Here is a 21,038-nt window from a genome sequence, read left to right as displayed (position 1 = left end):
CATAGGAGCAGTATTATAGTAGTTATATTCTTGTACATAGGAGGCAGTATTATAGTAGTTATATTCTTGTACATAGGAAGCAGTATTATAGTAGTTATATTCTTGTACATAGGGGGCAGTATTATAGTAGTTATATTCTTGTACACAGGGGGCAGTATTATAGTAGTTATATTCTTGTACATAGGGAGCAGTATTATAGTAGTTATATTCTTGTACAAAGGGGGCAGTATTATAGTAGTTATATTCTTGTACATAGGGGGCAGTATTCTAGTAGTTATATTCTTGTACATAGGAGGCAGTATTATAGTAGTTATATTCTTGTACATAGGGGGCAGTATTATAGTAGTTATATTCTTGTACATAGGAGCAGTATTATAGTAGTTATATTCTTGTACATAGGGGGCAGTATTATAGTAGTTATATTCTTGTACATAGGAGGCAGTATTATAGTAGTTATATTCTTGTACATAGGAGGCAGTATTATAGTAGTTATATTCTTGTACAAAGGGGGCAGTATTATAGTAGTTATATTCTTGTACAAAGGGGGCAGTATTATAGTAGTTATATTCTTGTACATAGGGGGCAGTATTATAGTAGTTATATTCTTGTACAAAGGGGGCAGTATTATAGTAGTTATATTCTTGTACATAGGGGGCAGTATTATAGTAGTTATATTCTTGTACATAGGAGCAGTATTATAGTAGTTATATTCTTGTACATAGGGGGCAGTATTATAGTAGTTATATTCTTGTACAAAGGGGGCAGTATTATAGTAGTTATATTCTTGTACATAGGGGGCAGTATTATAGTAGTTATATTCTTGTACAAAGGGGGCAGTATTATAGTAGTTATATTCTTGTACATAGGAGCAGTATTATAGTAGTTATATTCTTGTACATAGGGGGCAGTATTATAGTAGTTATATTCTTGTACAAAGGGGGCAGTATTATAGTAGTTATATTCTTGTACATAGGGGGCAGTATTATAGTAGTTATATTCTTGTACACAGGGGGCGGTATTATAGTAGTTATATTCTTGTACATAGGGGGCGGTATTATAGTAGTTATATTCTTGTACATAGTGAGCAGTATTATAGTAGCTATATTCTTGTACAAAGGGGGCAGTATTATAGTAGTTATATTCTTGTACATAGGGGGCAGTATTATAGTAGTTATATTCTTGTACATAGGAGCAGTATTATAGTAGTTATATTCTTGTACATAGGGGGCAGTATTATAGAAGTTATATTCTTGTACATAGAGGGCAGTATTATAGTAGTTCTATTCTTGTACATAGGGGGCAGTATTATAGTAGTTATATTCTTGTACATAGGGGGCAGTATTATAGTAGTTATATTCTTGTACATAGGGGGCAGTATTATAGTAGTTATATTCTTGTACATAGGGGGCAGTATTATAGTAGTTATATTCTTGTACATAGGAGCAGTATTATAGTAGTTATATTCTTGTACATAGGGGGCAGTATTATAGAAGTTATATTCTTGTACATAGAGGGCAGTATTATAGTAGTTCTATTCTTGTGCATAGGGGGCAGTATTATAGTAGTTATATTCTTGTACATTGGGGGCAGTATTATAGTAGTTATATTCTTGTACATAGGGGGCAGTATTATAGTAGTTATATTCTTGTACATAGAGGGCAGTATTATAGTAGTTATATTCTTGTACATAGGAGCAGTATTATAGTAGTTATATTCTTGTACATATGGGGCAGTATTATAGTAGTTATATTCTTGTACATAGGGGGCAGTATTATAGTAGTTATATTCTTGTACATTGGGGGCAGTATTATAGTAGTTATATCCTTGTACATAGGGGGCAGTATTATAGTAGTTATATTCTTGTACATAGGGGGCAGTATTATAGTAGTTATATTCTTGTACATAGGAGGTCAGTATTATAGTAGTTATATTCTTGTACATAGGGGCAGTATTATAGTAGTTATATTCTTGTACATAGGGGGCAGTATTATAGTAGTTATATTCTTGTACATAGGGGGCAGTATTATAGTAGTTATATTCTTGTACATAGGGGGCAGTATTATAGTAGTTATATTCTTGTACATAGGGGGCAGTATTATAGTAGTTCTATTCTTGTACATAGGGAGGCAGTATTATAGTAGTTATATTCTTGTGCATAGGGGGCAGTATTATAGTAGTTATATTCTTGTACATAGGGGGCGGTATTATAGTAGTTATATTCTTGTACATAGGGGCGGTATTATAGAAGTTATATTCTTGTACATAGGGGGCGGTATTATAGTAGTTATATTCTTGTACATAGGGAGCAGTATTATAGTAGTTATATTCTTGTACATAGGGGGCAGTATTATAGAAGTTATATTCTTGTACATAGGGGGCAGTATTATAGTAGTTATATTCTTGTACATAGGGGGCAGTATTATAGTAGTTATATTCTTCTACATAGGAGCAGTATTATAGTAGTTATATTCTTGTACATAGGGGGCAGTATTATAGTAGTTATATTCTTGTACATAGGGGGCAGTATTACAGTAGTTATATTCTTGTACATAGGAGGCAGTATTATAGTAGTTATATTCTTGTACATAGGAGCAGTATTATAGTAGTTATTTTCTTGTACATAGGGGGCAGTATTATAGTAGTTCTATTCTTGTACATAGGGGGGCAGTATTATAGTAGTTATATTCTTGTACATAGGAGCAGTATTATAGTAGTTATATTCTTGTACATAGGGGGCAGTATTATAGTAGTTATATTCTTGTACATAGGGGGCAGTATTATAATAGTTATAGTCCTTGTACATAGGGGGCAGTATTATAGTAGTTATATTCTTGTACATAGGAGGCAGTATTATAGTAGTTATATTCTTGTACATAGGGGCAGTATTATAGTAGTTCTATTCTTGTACATAGGGAGGCAGTATAATAGTAGTTATATTCTTGTACATAGGGGGCAGTATTATAGTAGTTATATTCTTGTACATAGGGGGCGGTATTATAGTAGTTATATTCTTGTTCATAGGGGCAGTATTATAGTAGTTCTATTCTTGTACATAGGGAGGCAGTATAATAGTAGTTATATTCTTGTACATAGGGGGCAGTATTATAGTAGTTATATTCTTGTACATAGGGGGCAGTATTATAGTAGTTATATTCTTGTACATAGGGGCCAGTATTATAGTAGTTATATTCTTGTTCATAGGGGCAGTATTATAGTAGTTATATTCTTGTACATAGCGGGCAGTATTATAGTAGTTATATTCTTGTACATAGGAGGTAGTATTATAGTAGTTATATTTTTGTACATAGGGGGCAGTATTATAGTAATTATATTCTTGTACATAGGGGGCAGTATTATAGTAGTTATATTGTTGTACATAGGGGCCAGTATTATAGTAATTATATTCTTGTACATAGGGGGCAGTATTATAGTAGTTATATTCTTGTACATAGGGGGCAGTATTATAGTAGTTATATTCTTGTACATAGGGGGCAGTATTATAGTAGTTCTATTCTTGTACGTACGGGGCAGTATTATAGTAGTTCTATTCTTGTACACAGGGGGCAGTATTATAGTAGTTATATTCTTGTACACAGGGGGCAGTATTATAGTAGTTATATTCTTGTACATAAGGAGCAGTATTATAGTAGGTATATTCTTGTACATAGGAGGGCAGTATTATAGTAGTTATATTCTTGTACATAGGGGTCAGTATTATAGTAGTTATATTCTTGTACATAGGAGGCAGTGTTATAGTAGTTATATTCTTGTACATAGGGGGCAGTATTATAGTAGTTATATTCTTGTACATAGGGGGCAGTATAATAGTAGTTATATTCTTGTACATAGGGGGCAGTATAATAGTAGTTATATTCTTGTACATAGGGGGCAGTATTATAGTAGTTATATTCTTGTACATAGGAGGCAGTATTATAGTAGTTATATTCTTGTACATAAGGAGCAGTATTATAGTGGTTATATTCTTGTACATAGGGGGCAGTATTATAGTGGTTATATTCTTGTACATAGGGGGCAGTATTATAGTAGTTATATTCTTGTACATGGAGCAGTATTATAGTAGGTATATTCTTGTACATAGGGGGCAGTATTATAGTAGTTATATTCTTGTACATAGGGGGCAGTATTATAGTAGTTATATTCTTGTACATGGAGCAGTATTATAGTAGGTATATTCTTGTACATAGGGGGCAGTATTATAGTAGTTATATTCTTGTACATTGGGGGCAGTATTATAGTAGTTATATTCTTGTACATTGGAGGCAGTATTATAGTAGTTATATTCTTGTACATAGGAGGCAGTATTATAGTAGTTATATTCTTGTACATAGGAGGGCAGTATTATAGTAGTTATATTCTTGTACATAAGGAGCAGTATTAGGCCTTAGTCAGACGGGCGTTTTTTGCCGCGATTTGCGGATCGCATGACGGATGCGCATCCGCAAATCGCGTGACCGGTGCGCGCAAGTCGCCCGCAAATCGCCCGAAAATCTGCTCCTAGCCGCGTTTCATTAGAAAGGGGCCGGAGCTGTCCAGCGCATTGCATTCAATGGAGACGGCAATACAGCCGTCTCCATTGAAAGCAATGCGCTGCGGGCGAGCCCGGGATGAATTGTCGGTAAGGGCTTAAATATATAAGCCCTTACCTGCAATCCATCCTAAAATGTGTAAAAATAAAAAAAAATTGCATTCTCACCTTCTGCCGGCAGCTCCGAGCGGCCGTCCTGCAGTGGGTGTGAAGGGGGTGTGAGTCAGACCTGCCCCCTGATTGGCTCAGCGCTGAGCCAATCAGAGGCATGCCTCACTCACACCCATTCATGAATTCATGAATGGATGTGAGTCAGACCTGCCCCTGATTGGCTCAGCGCTGAGAGGCAGCAGTCACTCACCCATTCATGAATTCATGAATGGGTGTGTGAGTGAAACCGGCCTCTGATTGGTCAGGCTGTGACCAATCAGAGCAGATCATTCAGCAGGCGGGGATTTTAAAGCCCCGCCGGCTGAATAGTGCCGAGAAGCAGTTCAGGAGAACTGACAGCGGCCGCGGCTGGACTCCGGCTGCAGCGGAAAGGTGAGTATACAATTTTTTTTTATTTTAACACATTTTAGCATGAATTGCAGGGAAGGGTTTATATATTTAACCCCTTCCCGACAATTAACCCCGCACACGCCGGCAGCACATTGCTTTCAATGGAGCGGCTGTTTTGCCGCTCCATTGAATTCAATGGGCAAACATCGTTCTTCTCTGCCACAGCTGTTACAGCTGTGGCAGAGAAGAATGATTTGTCTTCTATATGTTCTCAATGGGGTCGGCGCTGCTGCCGCCGGCCCCATTGAGCGCATATACAGAAGCGAACAGGAATCGCAGATCGCAGATAGGTGCGATCTGCGATTTTTTGTTCTATAATTTTTCGGACGAGCGCATAAAAAGCGCTCATGTGTCCGATACCATTGCAAAGCAATGGTTTTAAAAAGTCGCCGGACGCATGCGCATGCGCAAATCGCGGCAATAAACGCCCGTGTGACTAAGCCCTTATAGTAGGTATATTCTTGTACATAGGAGGGCAGTATTATAGTAGTTATATTCTTGTACATAGGGGGCAGTATTATAGTAGTTATATTCTTGTACATAGGGGCAGTATTATAGTAATTATATTCTTGTACATAGGGGGCAGTATTATAGTAGTTATATTCTTGTACATAGCGGGCAGTATTATAGTAGTTATATTCTTGTACATAGGAGGTAGTATTATAGTAGTTATATTCTTGTACATAGGGGGCAGTATTATAGTAATTATATTCTTGTACATAGGGGGCAGTATTATAGTAGTTATATTCTTGTACATAGGGGGCAGGATTATAGTAGTTATATTGTTGTACATAGGGGGCAGGATTATAGTAGTTATATTGTTGTACATAGGGGGCAGAATTATAGTAGTTCTATTCTTGTACGTAGGGGGCAGTATTATAGTAGTTATATTCTTGTACATAGGGGGCAGGATTATAGTAGTTATATTGTTGTACATAGGGGGCAGGATTATAGTAGTTATATTGTTGTACATAGGGGGCAGAATTATAGTAGTTCTATTCTTGTACGTAGGGGGCAGTATTATAGTAGTTATATTCTTGTACATAGGGGGCAGTATTATAGTAGTTATTATGTTGTACATAGGAGGCAGGATTATAGGAGTTATATTATTGTACATAGGGGGCAGAATTATAGTAGTTCTATTCTTGTACGTAGGGGGCAGTATTATAGTAGTTATATTCTTGTACACAGGGGGCAGTATTATAGTAGTTATATTCTTGTACACAGGGGGCAGTATTATAGTAGTTATATTCTTGTACATAGGGGCAGTATTATAGTAGTTATATTCTTGTACATAGGAGGCAGTATTATAGTAGTTATATTCTTGTACATAGGAGGCAGTATTATAGTAGTTATATTCTTGTACATAGAGGGCAGTATTATAGTAGTTATATTCTTGTACATAGGAGCAGTATTATAGTAGTTATATTCTTGTACATAGGGGGCAGTATTATAGTAGTTATATTCTTGTACATAGGGGGCAGTATTATAGTAGTTATATTCTTGTACATTGGGGGCAGTATTATAGTAGTTATATCCTTGTACATAGGGGGCAGTATTATAGTAGTTATATTCTTGTACATAGGGGGCAGTATTATAGTAGTTATATTCTTGTACATAGGAGGTCAGTATTATAGTAGTTATATTCTTGTACATAGGGGGCAGTATTATAGTAGTTATATTCTTGTTAATAGGGGGCAGTATTATAGTAGTTATATTCTTGTACATTGGGAGCAGTATTATAGTAGTTATATTCTTGTACATAGGGGCAGTATTATAGTAGTTATATTCTTGTACATAGGGGGCAGTATTATAGTAGTTATATTCTTGTACATAGGGGGCAGTATTATAGTAGTTATATTCTTGTACATAGGGGGCAGTATTATAGTAGTTATATTCTTGTACATAGGGGGCAGTATTATAGTAGTTCTATTCTTGTACATAGGGAGGCAGTATTATAGTAGTTATATTCTTGTGCATAGGGGGCAGTATTATAGTAGTTATATTCTTGTACATAGGGGGCGGTATTATAGTAGTTATATTCTTATACATAGGGGGCGGTATTATAGAAGTTATATTCTTGTACATAGGGGGCGGTATTATAGTAGTTATATTCTTGTACATAGGGAGCAGTATTATAGTAGTTATATTCTTGTACATAGGGGGCAGTATTATAGAAGTTATATTCTTGTACATAGGGGGCAGTATTATAGTAGTTATATTCTTGTACATAGGGGGCAGTATTATAGTAGTTATATTCTTCTACATAGGAGCAGTATTATAGTAGTTATATTCTTGTACATAGGGGGCAGTATTATAGTAGTTATATTCTTGTACATAGGGGGCAGTATTACAGTAGTTATATTCTTGTACATAGGAGGCAGTATTATAGTAGTTATATTCTTGTACATAGGAGCAGTATTATAGTAGTTATTTTCTTGTACATAGGGGGCAGTATTATAGTAGTTCTATTCTTGTACATAGGGGGGCAGTATTATAGTAGTTATATTCTTGTACATAGGAGCAGTATTATAGTAGTTATATTCTTGTACATAGGGGGCAGTATTATAGTAGTTATATTCTTGTACATAGGGGGCAGTATTATAATAGTTATAGTCCTTGTACATAGGGGGCAGTATTATAGTAGTTATATTCTTGTACATAGGGGGCAGTATTATAGTAGTTATATTCTTGTACATAGGGGCAGTATTATAGTAGTTCTATTCTTGTACATAGGGAGGCAGTATAATAGTAGTTATATTCTTGTACATAGGGGGCAGTATTATAGTAGTTATATTCTTGTACATAGGGGGCGGTATTATAGTAGTTATATTCTTGTTCATAGGGGCAGTATTATAGTAGTTCTATTCTTGTACATAGGGAGGCAGTATAATAGTAGTTATATTCTTGTACATAGGGGGCAGTATTATAGTAGTTATATTCTTGTACATAGGGGGCAGTATTATAGTAGTTATATTCTTGTACATAGGGGGCAGTATTATAGTAGTTATATTCTTGTACATAGGGGCCAGTATTATAGTAGTTATATTCTTGTTCATAGGGGCAGTATTATAGTAGTTATATTCTTGTACATAGCGGGCAGTATTATAGTAGTTATATTCTTGTACATAGGAGGTAGTATTATAGTAGTTATATTTTTGTACATAGGGGGCAGTATTATAGTAATTATATTCTTGTACATAGGGGGCAGTATTATAGTAGTTATATTGTTGTACATAGGGGCCAGTATTATAGTAATTATATTCTTGTACATAGGGGGCAGTATTATAGTAGTTATATTCTTGTACATAGGGGGCAGTATTATAGTAGTTATATTCTTGTACATAGGGGGCAGTATTATAGTAGTTCTATTCTTGTCAGTACGGGGCAGTATTATAGTAGTTCTATTCTTGTACACAGGGGGCAGTATTATAGTAGTTATATTCTTGTACACAGGGGGCAGTATTATAGTAGTTATATTCTTGTACATAAGGAGCAGTATTCTAGTAGGTATATTCTTGTACATAGGAGGGCAGTATTATAGTAGTTATATTCTTGTACATAGGGGGCAGTATTATAGTAGTTATATTCTTGTACATAGGAGGCAGTATTATAGTAGTTATATTCTTGTACATAGGGGGCAGTATTATAGTAGTTATATTCTTGTACATAGGGGGCAGTATAATAGTAGTTATATTCTTGTACATAGGGGGCAGTATAATAGTAGTTATATTCTTGTACATAGGGGGCAGTATTATAGTAGTTATATTCTTGTACATAGGAGGCAGTATTATAGTAGTTATATTCTTGTACATAAGGAGCAGTATTATAGTGGTTATATTCTTGTACATAGGGGGCAGTATTATAGTGGTTATATTCTTGTACATAGGGGGCAGTATTATAGTAGTTATATTCTTGTACATGGAGCAGTATTATAGTAGGTATATTCTTGTACATAGGGGGCAGTATTATAGTAGTTATATTCTTGTACATTGGGGGCAGTATTATAGTAGTTATATTCTTGTACATTGGAGGCAGTATTATAGTAGTTATATTCTTGTATATAGAGGGCAGTATTATAGTAGTTATATTCTTGTACATAGGAGGGCAGTATTATAGTAGTTATATTCTTGTACATAGGAGGCAGTATTATAGTAGTTATATTCTTGTACATAGGAGGCAGTATTATAGTAGTTATATTCTTGTACATAGGAGGGCAGTATTATAGTAGTTATATTCTTGTACATAAGGAGCAGTATTATAGTAGGTATATTCTTGTATATAGAGGGCAGTATTATAGTAGTTATATTCTTGTACATAGGAGCAGTATTATAGTAGTTATATTCTTGTATATAGAGGGCAGTATTATAGTAGTTATATTCTTGTACATAGGAGGGCAGTATTATAGTAGTTATATTCTTGTACATAGGAGGCAGTATTATAGTAGTTATATTCTTGTACATAGGAGGGCAGTATTATAGTAGTTATATTCTTGTACATAAGGAGCAGTATTATAGTAGGTATATTCTTGTACATAGGAGGGCAGTATTATAGTAGTTATATTCTTGTACATAGGGGGCAGTATTATAGTAGTTATATTCTTGTACATAGGGGCAGTATTATAGTAATTATATTCTTGTACATAGGGGGCAGTATTATAGTAGTTATATTCTTGTACATAGCGGGCAGTATTATAGTAGTTATATTCTTGTACATAGGAGGTAGTATTATAGTAGTTATATTCTTGTACATAGGGGGCAGTATTATAGTAATTATATTCTTGTACATAGGGGGCAGTATTATAGTAGTTATATTCTTGTACATAGGGGGCAGGATTATAGTAGTTATATTGTTGTACATAGGGGGCAGGATTATAGTAGTTATATTGTTGTACATAGGGGGCAGAATTATAGTAGTTCTATTCTTGTACGTAGGGGGCAGTATTATAGTAGTTATTATGTTGTACATAGGAGGCAGGATTATAGTAGTTATATTATTGTACATAGGGGGCAGAATTATAGTAGTTCTATTCTTGTACGTAGGGGGCAGTATTATAGTAGTTATATTCTTGTACACAGGGGGCAGTATTATAGTAGTTATATTCTTGTACACAGGGGGCAGTATTATAGTAGTTATATTCTTGTACATAGGGGCAGTATTATAGTAGTTATATTCTTGTACATAGGAGGCAGTATTATAGTAGTTATATTCTTGTACATAGGAGGCAGTATTATAGTAGTTATATTCTTGTACATAGGAGGCAGTATTATAGTAGTTATATTCTTGTACATAGGAGGCAGTATTATAGTAGTTATATTCTTGTACATAGGAGGCAGTATTATAGTAGTTCTATTCTTGTACATAGGGAGCAGTATTATAGTAGTTATATTCTTGTACATAGGGGGCAGTATTATAGTAGTTATATTCTTGTACATAGGAGGCAGTATTATAGTAGTTATATTCTTGTACATAAGGAGCAGTATTATAGTGGTTATATTCTTGTACATAGGGGGCAGTATTATAGTGGTTATATTCTTGTACATAGGGGGCAGTATTATAGTAGTTATATTCTTGTACATGGAGCAGTATTATAGTAGGTATATTCTTGTACATAGGAGGGCAGTATTATAGTAGTTATATTCTTGTACATAGGGGGCAGTATTATAGTAGTTATATTCTTGTACATGGAGCAGTATTATAGTAGGTATATTCTTGTACATAGGGGGCAGTATTATAGTAGTTATATTCTTGTACATTGGGGGCAGTATTATAGTAGTTATATTCTTGTACATTGGAGGCAGTATTATAGTAGTTATATTCTTGTATATAGAGGGCAGTATTATAGTAGTTATATTCTTGTACATAGGAGGGCAGTATTATAGTAGTTATATTCTTGTACATAGGGGGCAGTATTATAGTAGTTATATTCTTGTACATAGGGGCAGTATTATAGTAATTATATTCTTGTACATAGGGGGCAGTATTATAGTAGTTATATTCTTGTACATAGCGGGCAGTATTATAGTAGTTATATTCTTGTACATAGGGGGCAGTATTATAGTAATTATATTCTTGTACATAGGGGGCAGTATTATAGTAGTTATATTCTTGTACATAGGGGGCAGGATTATAGTAGTTATATTGTTGTACATAGGGGGCAGGATTATAGTAGTTATATTGTTGTACATAGGGGGCAGAATTATAGTAGTTCTATTCTTGTACGTAGGGGGCAGTATTATAGTAGTTATTATGTTGTACATAGGAGGCAGGATTATAGTAGTTATATTATTGTACATAGGGGGCAGAATTATAGTAGTTCTATTCTTGTACGTAGGGGGCAGTATTATAGTAGTTATATTCTTGTACACAGGGGGCAGTATTATAGTAGTTATATTCTTGTACACAGGGGGCAGTATTATAGTAGTTATATTCTTGTACATAGGGGCAGTATTATAGTAGTTATATTCTTGTACATAGGAGGCAGTATTATAGTAGTTATATTCTTGTACATAGGAGGCAGTATTATAGTAGTTATATTCTTGTACATAGGAGGCAGTATTATAGTAGTTATATTCTTGTACATAGGAGGCAGTATTATAGTAGTTCTATTCTTGTACATAGGGAGCAGTATTATAGTAGTTCTATTCTTGTACATAGGGGGCAGTATTATAGTAGTTCTATTCTTGTACATAGGGAGCAGTATAATAGTAGTTATATTCTTGTACATAGGGAGCAGTATTATAGTAGTTATATTCTTGTACATAGGGGGCAGTATTATAGTAGTTATATTCTTGTACATAGGGGGCAGTATTATAGTAGTTATATTCTTGTACATAGGGAGCAGTATTATAGTAGTTATATTCTTGTACATAGGGAGCAGTATTATAGTAGTTATATTCTTGTACATAGGGAGCAGTATTATAGTAGTTCTATTCTTGTACATAGGGTGCAGTATTATAGTAGTTATATTCTTGTACATAGGGGGCAGTATTATAGTAGTTATATTCTTGTACATAGGGGGCAGTATTATAGTAGTTATATTCTTGAACATAGGGGGCAGTATTATAGTAGTTATATTCTTGTACATAGGGAGCAGTATTATAGCAGTTATATTCTTGCACATAGGGGCAGCATTCTAGTGATTTCAGTGTTGCACATAGGTCGCAGCAGTATTTTAGTACACGCGGTGGGGCGGTATTATAGGTATGTACATTGATGAACCATTTTTAGGAGATGAGCGAGTAGTGCCTTAGCCGAGTATCTCCCCGCTCGTCTCTAAAGATTTGGGGGCCGACGGTGGGCGGGGAGCGACGGGGGAGAGCGGGGAGGAACGGAGGGGATATCTCTTTCTCCCTCTCTCCCCCCCCGCTCCCCACTGCAACTCACCTGTCACCCGCGCTGGCCCCCGAATCTTTAGAGACGAACGTGGAGATACTTGGCTAAGGCACTACTCGCTCATCTCTAACCCTTTTCTTTCACCAGATATCCTCACGATGTCGTTAATCATCTCAGCTGTGATGAAGCCAAGAACTTTTATGGTGGCATTGTGAGCCTCATCCCCATGGCTCTGGACAACATCCGAGAAGCCGTGGGCAGGATGGAGAAACTGCAGTTGCAACATCTAGGAAATAGAGACGGACTGGGCAGCAGTCAGAGGCGCAGGCAGGATGGCGAGCTTAAGGCAGGCAGCCTCACACATCACACTGGGGCTCAGACCAATATCAGTCATGCAGATCCAGCTTTCAAGATGTCAAACAGAAAGAAATACAATGGTGAGACCTTAAAGCCAGCATGGAGACCCGCAGGCCGCCTCTATACCACATAAATGCCCGTAAACTCTGTAGCCGTCCATGTAAAGTAATAAATACTGGGTTGTGCATTAGTCATTATTGTTCCACAAGAGTAACTGCTGCCTGCAGTGTAAAGAATGGAGGTTTTTAGTCTAGGATCCTGTAGAGAGCTCTAATGTAATTGCAGTCATCCTATGGGTCATCTAGTGTATGTATATATTAATATTTAGTACAAAGGTGTATATATTTTTCAGGCAATGGGTGAAAAGCACACACTGTCTAGAATACCTAGGCGTCATACAAAATAGAGGTACCATTTTAGGCAAAGTATAACTCCCGTCCTAACGACTCCCACAGCAGATGTGGCATCTGAAAGGCAGGCAGTACATAGGGCATTGAGTGAGGGAAGCCTAAGAGCAGCCGCGTCACAGCTTACAGATGGGGAATCAGATCTGTCCAGTCTTGTATGCAGCGTGCATGCACTGTAGTCTGGACTGTGTCAGCAAGAATGCAGTGAGGAGCGAGACAGCAGGGGCGGAGGTGACTGACTGCAATATTAGTGGTGCACCTCGGAGGAGCAGGGTTGGACTGTACAACATTGGAGAGGAACGATGGAGGTTGGATTGTGTGACGTTGCAAAAAAGACAATGGGATTGAGTGCGGGACGTTGGAAGAAGGCGATGGGGGTTGAGTGCGGGACGTTGGACGAAGGCGATGGGGATTGAGTGCGGGACGTTGGAAGAAGGCGATGGGGGTTGAGTGCGGGACGTTGGAAGAAGGCGATGGGGGTTGAGTGCGGGACGTTGGAAGAAGGCGATGGGGGTTGAGTGCGGGACGTTGGAAGAAGGCGATGGGGGTTGAGTGCGGGACGTTGGAAGAAGGCGATGGGGGTTGAGTGCGGGACGTTGGAAGAAGGCGATGGGGGTTGAGTGCGGGACGTTGGACGAAGGCGATGGGGGTTGAGTGCGGGACGTTGGACGAAGGCGATGGGGGTTGAGTGCGGGACGTTGGACGAAGGCGATGGGGGTTGAGTGCGGGACGTTGGACGAAGGCGATGGGGGTTGAGTGCGGGACGTTGGACGAAGGCGATGGGGGTTGAGTGCGGGACGTTGGACGAAGGCGATGGGGGTTGAGTGCGGGACGTTGGACGAAGGCGATGGGGGTTGAGTGCGGGACGTTGGAAGAAGGCGATGGGGGTTGAGTGCGGGACGTTGGAAGAAGGCGATGGGGGTTGAGTGCGGGACGTTGGAAGAAGGCGATGGGGGTTGAGTGCGGGACGTTGGAAGAAGGCGATGGGGGTTGAGTGCGGGACGTTGGACGAAGGCGATGGGGGTTGAGTGCGGGACGTTGGACGAAGGCGATGGGGGTTGAGTGCGGGACGTTGGACGAAGGCGATGGGGGTTGAGTGCGGGACGTTGGACGAAGGCGATGGGGGTTGAGTGCGGGACGTTGGACGAAGGCGATGGGGGTTGAGTGCGGGACGTTGGACGAAGGCGATGGGGGTTGAGTGCGGGACGTTGGACGAAGGCGATGGGGGTTGAGTGCGGGACGTTGGACGAAGGCGATGGGGGTTGAGTGCGGGACGTTGGACGAAGGCGATGGGGGTTGAGTGCGGGACGTTGGACGAAGGCGATGGGGGTTGAGTGCGGGACGTTGGACGAAGGCGATGGGGGTTGAGTGCGGGACGTTGGACGAAGGCGATGGGGGTTGAGTGCGGGACGTTGGAAGAAGGCGATGGGGGTTGAGTGCGGGACGTTGGAAGAAGGCGATGGGGGTTGAGTGCGGGACGTTGGAAGAAGGCGATGGGGGTTGAGTGCGGGACGTTGGAAGAAGGCGATGGGGGTTGAGTGCGGGACGTTGGAAGAAGGCGATGGGGGTTGAGTGCGGGACGTTGGAAGAAGGCGATGGGGGTTGAGTGCGGGACGTTGGAAGAAGGCGATGGGGGTTGAGTGCGGGACGTTGGAAGAAGGCGATGGGGGTTGAGTGCGGGACGTTGGAAGAAGGCGATGGGGGTTGAGTGCGGGACGTTGGACGAAGGCGATGGGGGTTGAGTGCGGGACGTTGGACGAAGGCGATGGGGGTTGAGTGCGGGACGTTGGACGAAGGCGATGGGGGTTGAGTGCGGGACGTTGGACGAAGGCGATGGGGGTTGAGTGCGGGACGTTGGACGAAGGCGATGGGGGTTGAGTGCGGGACGTTGGACGAAGGCGATGGGGGTTGAGTGCGGGACGTTGGACGAAGGCGATGGGGGTTGAGTGCGGGACGTTGGACGAAGGAGATGGGGGTTGAGTGCGGGACGTTGGACGAAGGCGATGGGGGTTGAGTGCGGGACGTTGGACGAAGGCGATGGGGGTTGAGTGCGGGACGTTGGACGAAGGCGATGGGGGTTGAGTGCGGGACGTTGGACGAAGGCGATGGGGGTTGAGAGTGGAAAGTTGGAAGAAGGCGATGGGGGTTGAGTGCGGGACGTTGGAAGAAGGCGATGGGGGTTGAGTGCGGGACCTTGGAAGAAGGTGATGGGGGTTGAGTGTGGGACCTTGGAAGAAGGCGATGGGTTTTAATAGTGGAAAGTTGGAAGAAGGCGATGGGGTTGATGTTGCAAAGAGTGAAATCATATCTTTTGTTGTAGGGGAGTGGGAAGGGAGTGTCAAGGAAGGGGGTTAGTGATGGGAGTGTCTTGTACTTTTCCAGTTCGCCTTTTGGTACCACACAGAATGCCTCGTAAACGTGAAGGATTCAGGTTTTTATACTTTGACAGTCTATTTTGGGCATTCTATACCTGCCTGTAACATATAAAGATAGGACCGATGTAACCGTAGCAACCAGATTGTAACCCTCCATTCTTTACACTGCAGAGTGTAACTTCTTGGAATCTTTGCTCAGTGGGCAGTGGATAATTTCTGCCCTATTAACCTTATACAGTATATCCATATAACCAGTGTGGTTCCTATATACCTGTGTGTGATATTCCAAGCCCAGTACGTTCTATAGGAGAGGCTGACCAGAGGGGCGCTTATCTGCATGATGATTAACTATAGAAGTATTCGTAAAATTCATCAGACCTGTAAGGCGGTACATCTTGCTGCAGTTTCCCGGTTCACACGCTGACCAAAAACTGCAGTAGAATCCTGTTAAAATCGTGATGCAACTAATTGTTTTAGGCCATCTTAACAAAAATAAATTAAATAACCTGCAACCGTGTTGCATCACGACCGCGGATTTCCCGAGATTTCCTGTGCAGCTACGACACATCTGTAATATGCCGGTTAGTGATTTTATGCCAATGATCATTTCATCTTTGTTTATACACTGAATGGCCACTTTATTAGAGACCCGTGTAGAAGCGCGTTGGACCTTTTTTGAGCTTCAGAACCGCAGCATTTTGTCGTGGCATAGACTCCACTACTTGGTGATATCATTCTGCAGGAATATCGGCCCCTGCGGACAGGAAGCTTCTTGTAGTTGTCGCAGATTAGATGGCGGTGCTGACATGTTCTGACCAGCTGTGAGAAAGGGGTCATCAATTCATGCCACTTGCGCCAAATTCTGACCTCCCATCATCACGGAGCAACAGAAATCTGAACCAGGCGATGTTTTTCCGCTGCTCAGTGATACAAGTTTTGCGCTCTTTCGCCCGCTGGAGTCTCTCCTGTTTCTCTTAGACACAATGGCGCTGGAACTGGTCGCCTGCTGTTATATCCCATCCGTGCGGAGGAACGGCGAGTTGTGCGTTCAGACACATTAGTCGGAGCTCCAGCGTTGTATTTGCCTGACTGTGCAGCCTGTTGGTCAGAACGATTCCCGACATCCTCCTCCGACCCCTTTTCAGTTGGCGGTGAGCCCCCGGCTAGTCTACCACCGATGACCGGCCTCGTTGGAAGTCGCTCCGATCGCTGGATTCTCCCATCTAATGTGGATTCACACTGAAACTGATCCACGGAAAACTTGTCACGTGATTTTATGCTTCGGGGTCAGGGGAGAATGTTCATTGAGAAGCGCCAATCATGAAAAGGCCGGGGCTCTAATAAAGGGGCCGTTCAGTGTATATTCTATTTGCATCTACATCAGGCTGGGCTCACACCAGCGTTGGGGTCAGTTCAGGGTTTCCATCTTTCTGCTCCGTTTTTGGAGGAGAGAAACTAAAAGGAAAAAACCCCCAAACCATCCATTTTTGCCCAATTGATTTCAATGGGATTTCAGAAAACGGAAAGGCTTTTGTACGCTTCCGTTCCGTTTCTATTTTTCTTTTTGGATTCTAGAAAAGCGGAGCGTGACCCCCGGAGGTGCTCTATGGGCAGTCGTAGAGGTGGCACTCAGCTTTCCCACAGCCAGATGGACCATCTGCCACATCACACATTTATGACTTGGGCCGCTCTTAATAATCGCGGTATAACTCTCCCATTGATTTCAATTGGGCCTCACTGACATTCGCTTGATTGCGGCACTAGATGGCGCTTTCCAGCACTGCAATTTTAAAACTCTGTCTGCTCTACTTTTCTGCGTGTAGCACCCCTCCTCAGCCATCCCAATGATAGGGGGCGCTAAAACACACTGGCAACGAAAAAAAAAAAATCGTGGTCGAAATTGTTGCATTTTGCCGACGTTTTGTGTGAAGTGGCCTTACTCTCCCGGTACACCAACATCATCACGGGTTAAAACTGGGTTCTCTGCTGCGTTCCGCGGCCGCCGCGGTCGGCTTCGCTTTTCCTGCTTGTCTGTAATGGATTTAACTTTTGTTTTTTACTTGAAATCTTGTATTTTTGTATTCTAAAAAATTGGTGCTAAAATTAAAGGAAAACCACGTACCACATTTCCAGCGTCCGCAGCTACTTGTACGGTACCGCAGTGTGGCATCGCTAAGGCCTGAGCCACACGGCTATGTGTGCTTACAACAGACTGCGGAAATAGGGGATGAAGAAGTACCTCTGCAGCGCCACCTACTGGAAGGAGACGTCCCTGTAAGTCAACGTTTCAAAGCCCTTGACAACATGACTAAGGGCCCTTTTACACGTTTATCGGCCAGATACTCACTGGATCGCGGGAATCTGATCGACGATCGGCGGGTTTAAGCAGGCTGCTGGTCATCTGTGAACATCGGCCCACTTGTGGTGAATGGAGGCGGATGGACCGGAGATCATTGCGGCCCACCTGCCTCGATTCAGGGAGTGATCTTCGCTTTTGTGTGAAAGTAGAGAAGCAATTACTGGTGGGACAACGGTCCGGCGCGCCCAACAGTCATCCCGTGGAAAGCTGGATTCACACGATGCGCGAGTTCCATCAGATTGGGATCTGGACCGAACCCGCGTGTGATGAGAACACATTCTCTATTCTTCTCTCGCAGCGATACCGTATTGCTGTATGTCCCATTTTTAGGCGATTCCTTGCAAGATACCGACAAAAAAAAAGCAATAATATTCGCGTGCCAGGCGAGCGCGGTGCGATTTTTGGAAGCAATTACAAGCTTTTCACATGCGTGAAAAATCGCAAGTAGATAGATGAGATGCTTTTAAGCAGAAAGGCACCACACTGGCATTGAGAATCGCACGTTTAAGAGTGCAATATCGCTCAGTGTCGCGGATCGATAGGACGCTCGCTCGAGGGAATCAAGCCTCAAAAAGGCCCCAAAAGGTAAAAAGCCAATCTAGAGACTTCTCCAAAGGGGCGAAACCTAACTCCAGCCGGGCTGCTTGCCCCTTGTCAGTGCGGATCAGGGTCAAGGTCTCTCGAAAGGTTGACCAATGACTTATAAGGAAGCCACCTACCACTAGGGGAGCTGTGGAGGTATTTCTCTACCCCCTGTTTACATATTTGTTCCCAGAAAGCATTGCATGGTCTATGTAAGACTTTACGCTCTCCTCAAGGAGAAATGGCAGCTGACAGCACACTGACCCATTACAGTGGCGGCTCAGAACCCATTCACAGGGTCGTATATTCTATGGACATAATGCGGCCCCATTATAGCTTATGAGGCTATATACCCCATCAATAGTCGCTGCAAGTCCTATTCTCATATCAAGGACGGGACATACAGTGTACATTACCCACAGTGCATGAATGGGTGGCCATGTGCTGTCTGATGGGAGTCACTAGAACGCAACACGCAATATGGCCGCCTGCATCCGGCCTGTTCACACAGGCGATTTATAACCCATGCAAGTAGGGTGTGCAGAATCACACCTCCCAAGATGCCCTTAGAGCGAACCCATGTACACCAAGTTCTGGTGCTCTTCGGGGACGTGACGGGGTTGATGCATATCTTATACTCACCCGCTCCGGCGATGTCACCCTACAAAGATTTTTTCCGAGTCCCATGCGCTCTCGCATTGACTTGTCTCCTGCTCCACATCAGACGGCACATCCACTGGAAAGTCCTTTGATCCGGCATCCGATAGTCCAGCTGTTCTTTCCACATCAGGTCCTGTTAAAGTTGCTGACTGACTAATTACTTGAGCAAACTTCTACCTAATCTCCTGAACATTCCTTCTGGTCTCGCTCTCAGTGGGTGCTGTGATCTACATGTGATGTATGTCTCACGGGTGACTCTTCTAACCGCTGAATATGACTGCCATCTTGTCTCCTCTAGGTTAAACAGCCGACGTCTCCTCCGCCCGGCGGCCGCTCCCCCGTAATAAACGTTGCATCACTTTCACAGCCGCTTCAGAACGGATTTGGTTTTAGCCTAGTGCAGCGTCAAGAAGTAGGTGGCTGGAAGGTTCGCTCCGATATATAAGCCATATATGTGTCCCAAGAAAGAATAAAGAGGCGATAACGTCACGCCTGAGGCTGGTTATTGGGGGGGACGCTTTTAGAGAGAACATATGCAGACGTCACGGCTCCCATCTGTTAGAAGCGTGTCAGACCTCACCCCACATGGGAGCTATGCAGGGAAAGCTCAATGTCGGACGAGGTCTGACACTGGGTGGGAAAGGGTTAACGGACGAGATTCTCATGCAAGTTTGTGCGTTGCGAGACTCACAAATCACACACAAATATGAGGCTCATTCTTTTGTATGGGGTGATACACATAGGCGGGCGCGATGCAGGAAACAAGTTGCACCCGTCCTATCTTTGGGCACGCCCTCGCATCGCCTATTGTGCTCAACGGGGCCAGTGGTAGCATCGCATGCTGGGAGCACGAGAGTGTGATGCAAGGTGTCCCCATTGAAAACAATTGGCGGCACTCCGCGATCTTCCACTGCAGCTATCAGCAGTGCTGGAGGATCACTACTTCCCGGAAGTGCTGCGAGGCTGTTTTGATATATTAAAGAAAACGCCTCACATCCGCAGGGAAATCGCATGTTGGCGAGCGCAATATCGGAGCATGATTCACGGCCCGAGATCGCACTCGCCCGTGTGAAGTTAGCCTTGATTGCAGCATGGAAGGGATTAAATGGTCAGGGATAAAGGTTTCTCCTCCCCCAGCCGTTCGAGCAGGAGCCTCGTCATTAGACGGCCCAGCCCCAGCCCTTGCTGAGACATCGGACCCGCGCAAAGTAAAACCTGCACTGCTGTAAAAAGGCCTGGAAATGACCATCATATAAAAAGGTGTATGGACGATGACTAAGGGGTTAAAATAAAGAGCTGGAATGACTAAAGGTGCATTCACACCGGGCAGTGAAAACTACATTAGAAAGCAAATCCATTTTTGCCGTTTTCTGCGCAATACTTTTTACTGCATCCAAACCTCATTGCGTGAAGCGCTGAACATATGCTCATGCCCACGGCTGTAAAGGTAAGACAGTGCAGGGCACCCGCAGCGCTGAACACAGTCAGCAGCCATACGCTCTGCAGGCAGAGACCGCGTCTGGCTGCATATGGCGCTGCACACGCCCGCGAATCAACCCTCCGTGTAAATGCACCTTTAAGAGGGGTTAATGTCATCTCCCATCTACAAAAGGGAAATAACTTGCTGCTCCGACTGCCGGGACCCTATCCGATTAAACAGTCAGGATCTGGAGGTTTCTCTGCAACTAGTGGTTAGAGCAGGAGCCTGGCTGTCAGTCAGCTAGGCAACTACCTAAAAAAAGATGTACATTCTGGTTAAAAACCCATTAGTGAGATAATTAAAAGGCATATTGACCATCACTAAGGGGTTAACTAAATCTGGACCAGCAGCATGGTTGGTGCAACCCACCCTTAGA

General features: G+C 41.9%; 1 protein-coding gene across 2 annotated transcripts in view; it reads left to right on the top strand.

Annotated features, from left to right (window-relative positions):
- Positions 1-19,671, top strand: part of SPACA9 (sperm acrosome associated 9) — a 33,595-nt gene extending 13,924 nt beyond the window's left edge. Inside the window, exons 4-5 of one of the 2 annotated variants that reach the window (XM_066579726.1) lie at positions 12,590-12,879; positions 19,481-19,671. In XM_066579726.1, the coding sequence (XP_066435823.1) occupies positions 12,590-12,879; positions 19,481-19,485 (295 nt within the window). In that variant the 3' untranslated portion in view covers positions 19,486-19,671. Of the gene's footprint in view, positions 1-12,589; positions 13,794-19,480 lie in introns of those variants that run through there. The other variant, XM_066579725.1, reaches the window with a different exon arrangement.
- Positions 19,672-21,038: the final 1,367 nt, after the last annotated feature.

This window comes from Eleutherodactylus coqui, chromosome 10 (genome assembly GCF_035609145.1).
Source record: "Eleutherodactylus coqui strain aEleCoq1 chromosome 10, aEleCoq1.hap1, whole genome shotgun sequence".
NCBI lineage: Eukaryota > Metazoa > Chordata > Amphibia > Anura > Eleutherodactylidae > Eleutherodactylus > Eleutherodactylus coqui.
Note: the sequence above shows the minus strand (reverse complement) of the source record. Positions and strands in the feature narration are given on the sequence as shown.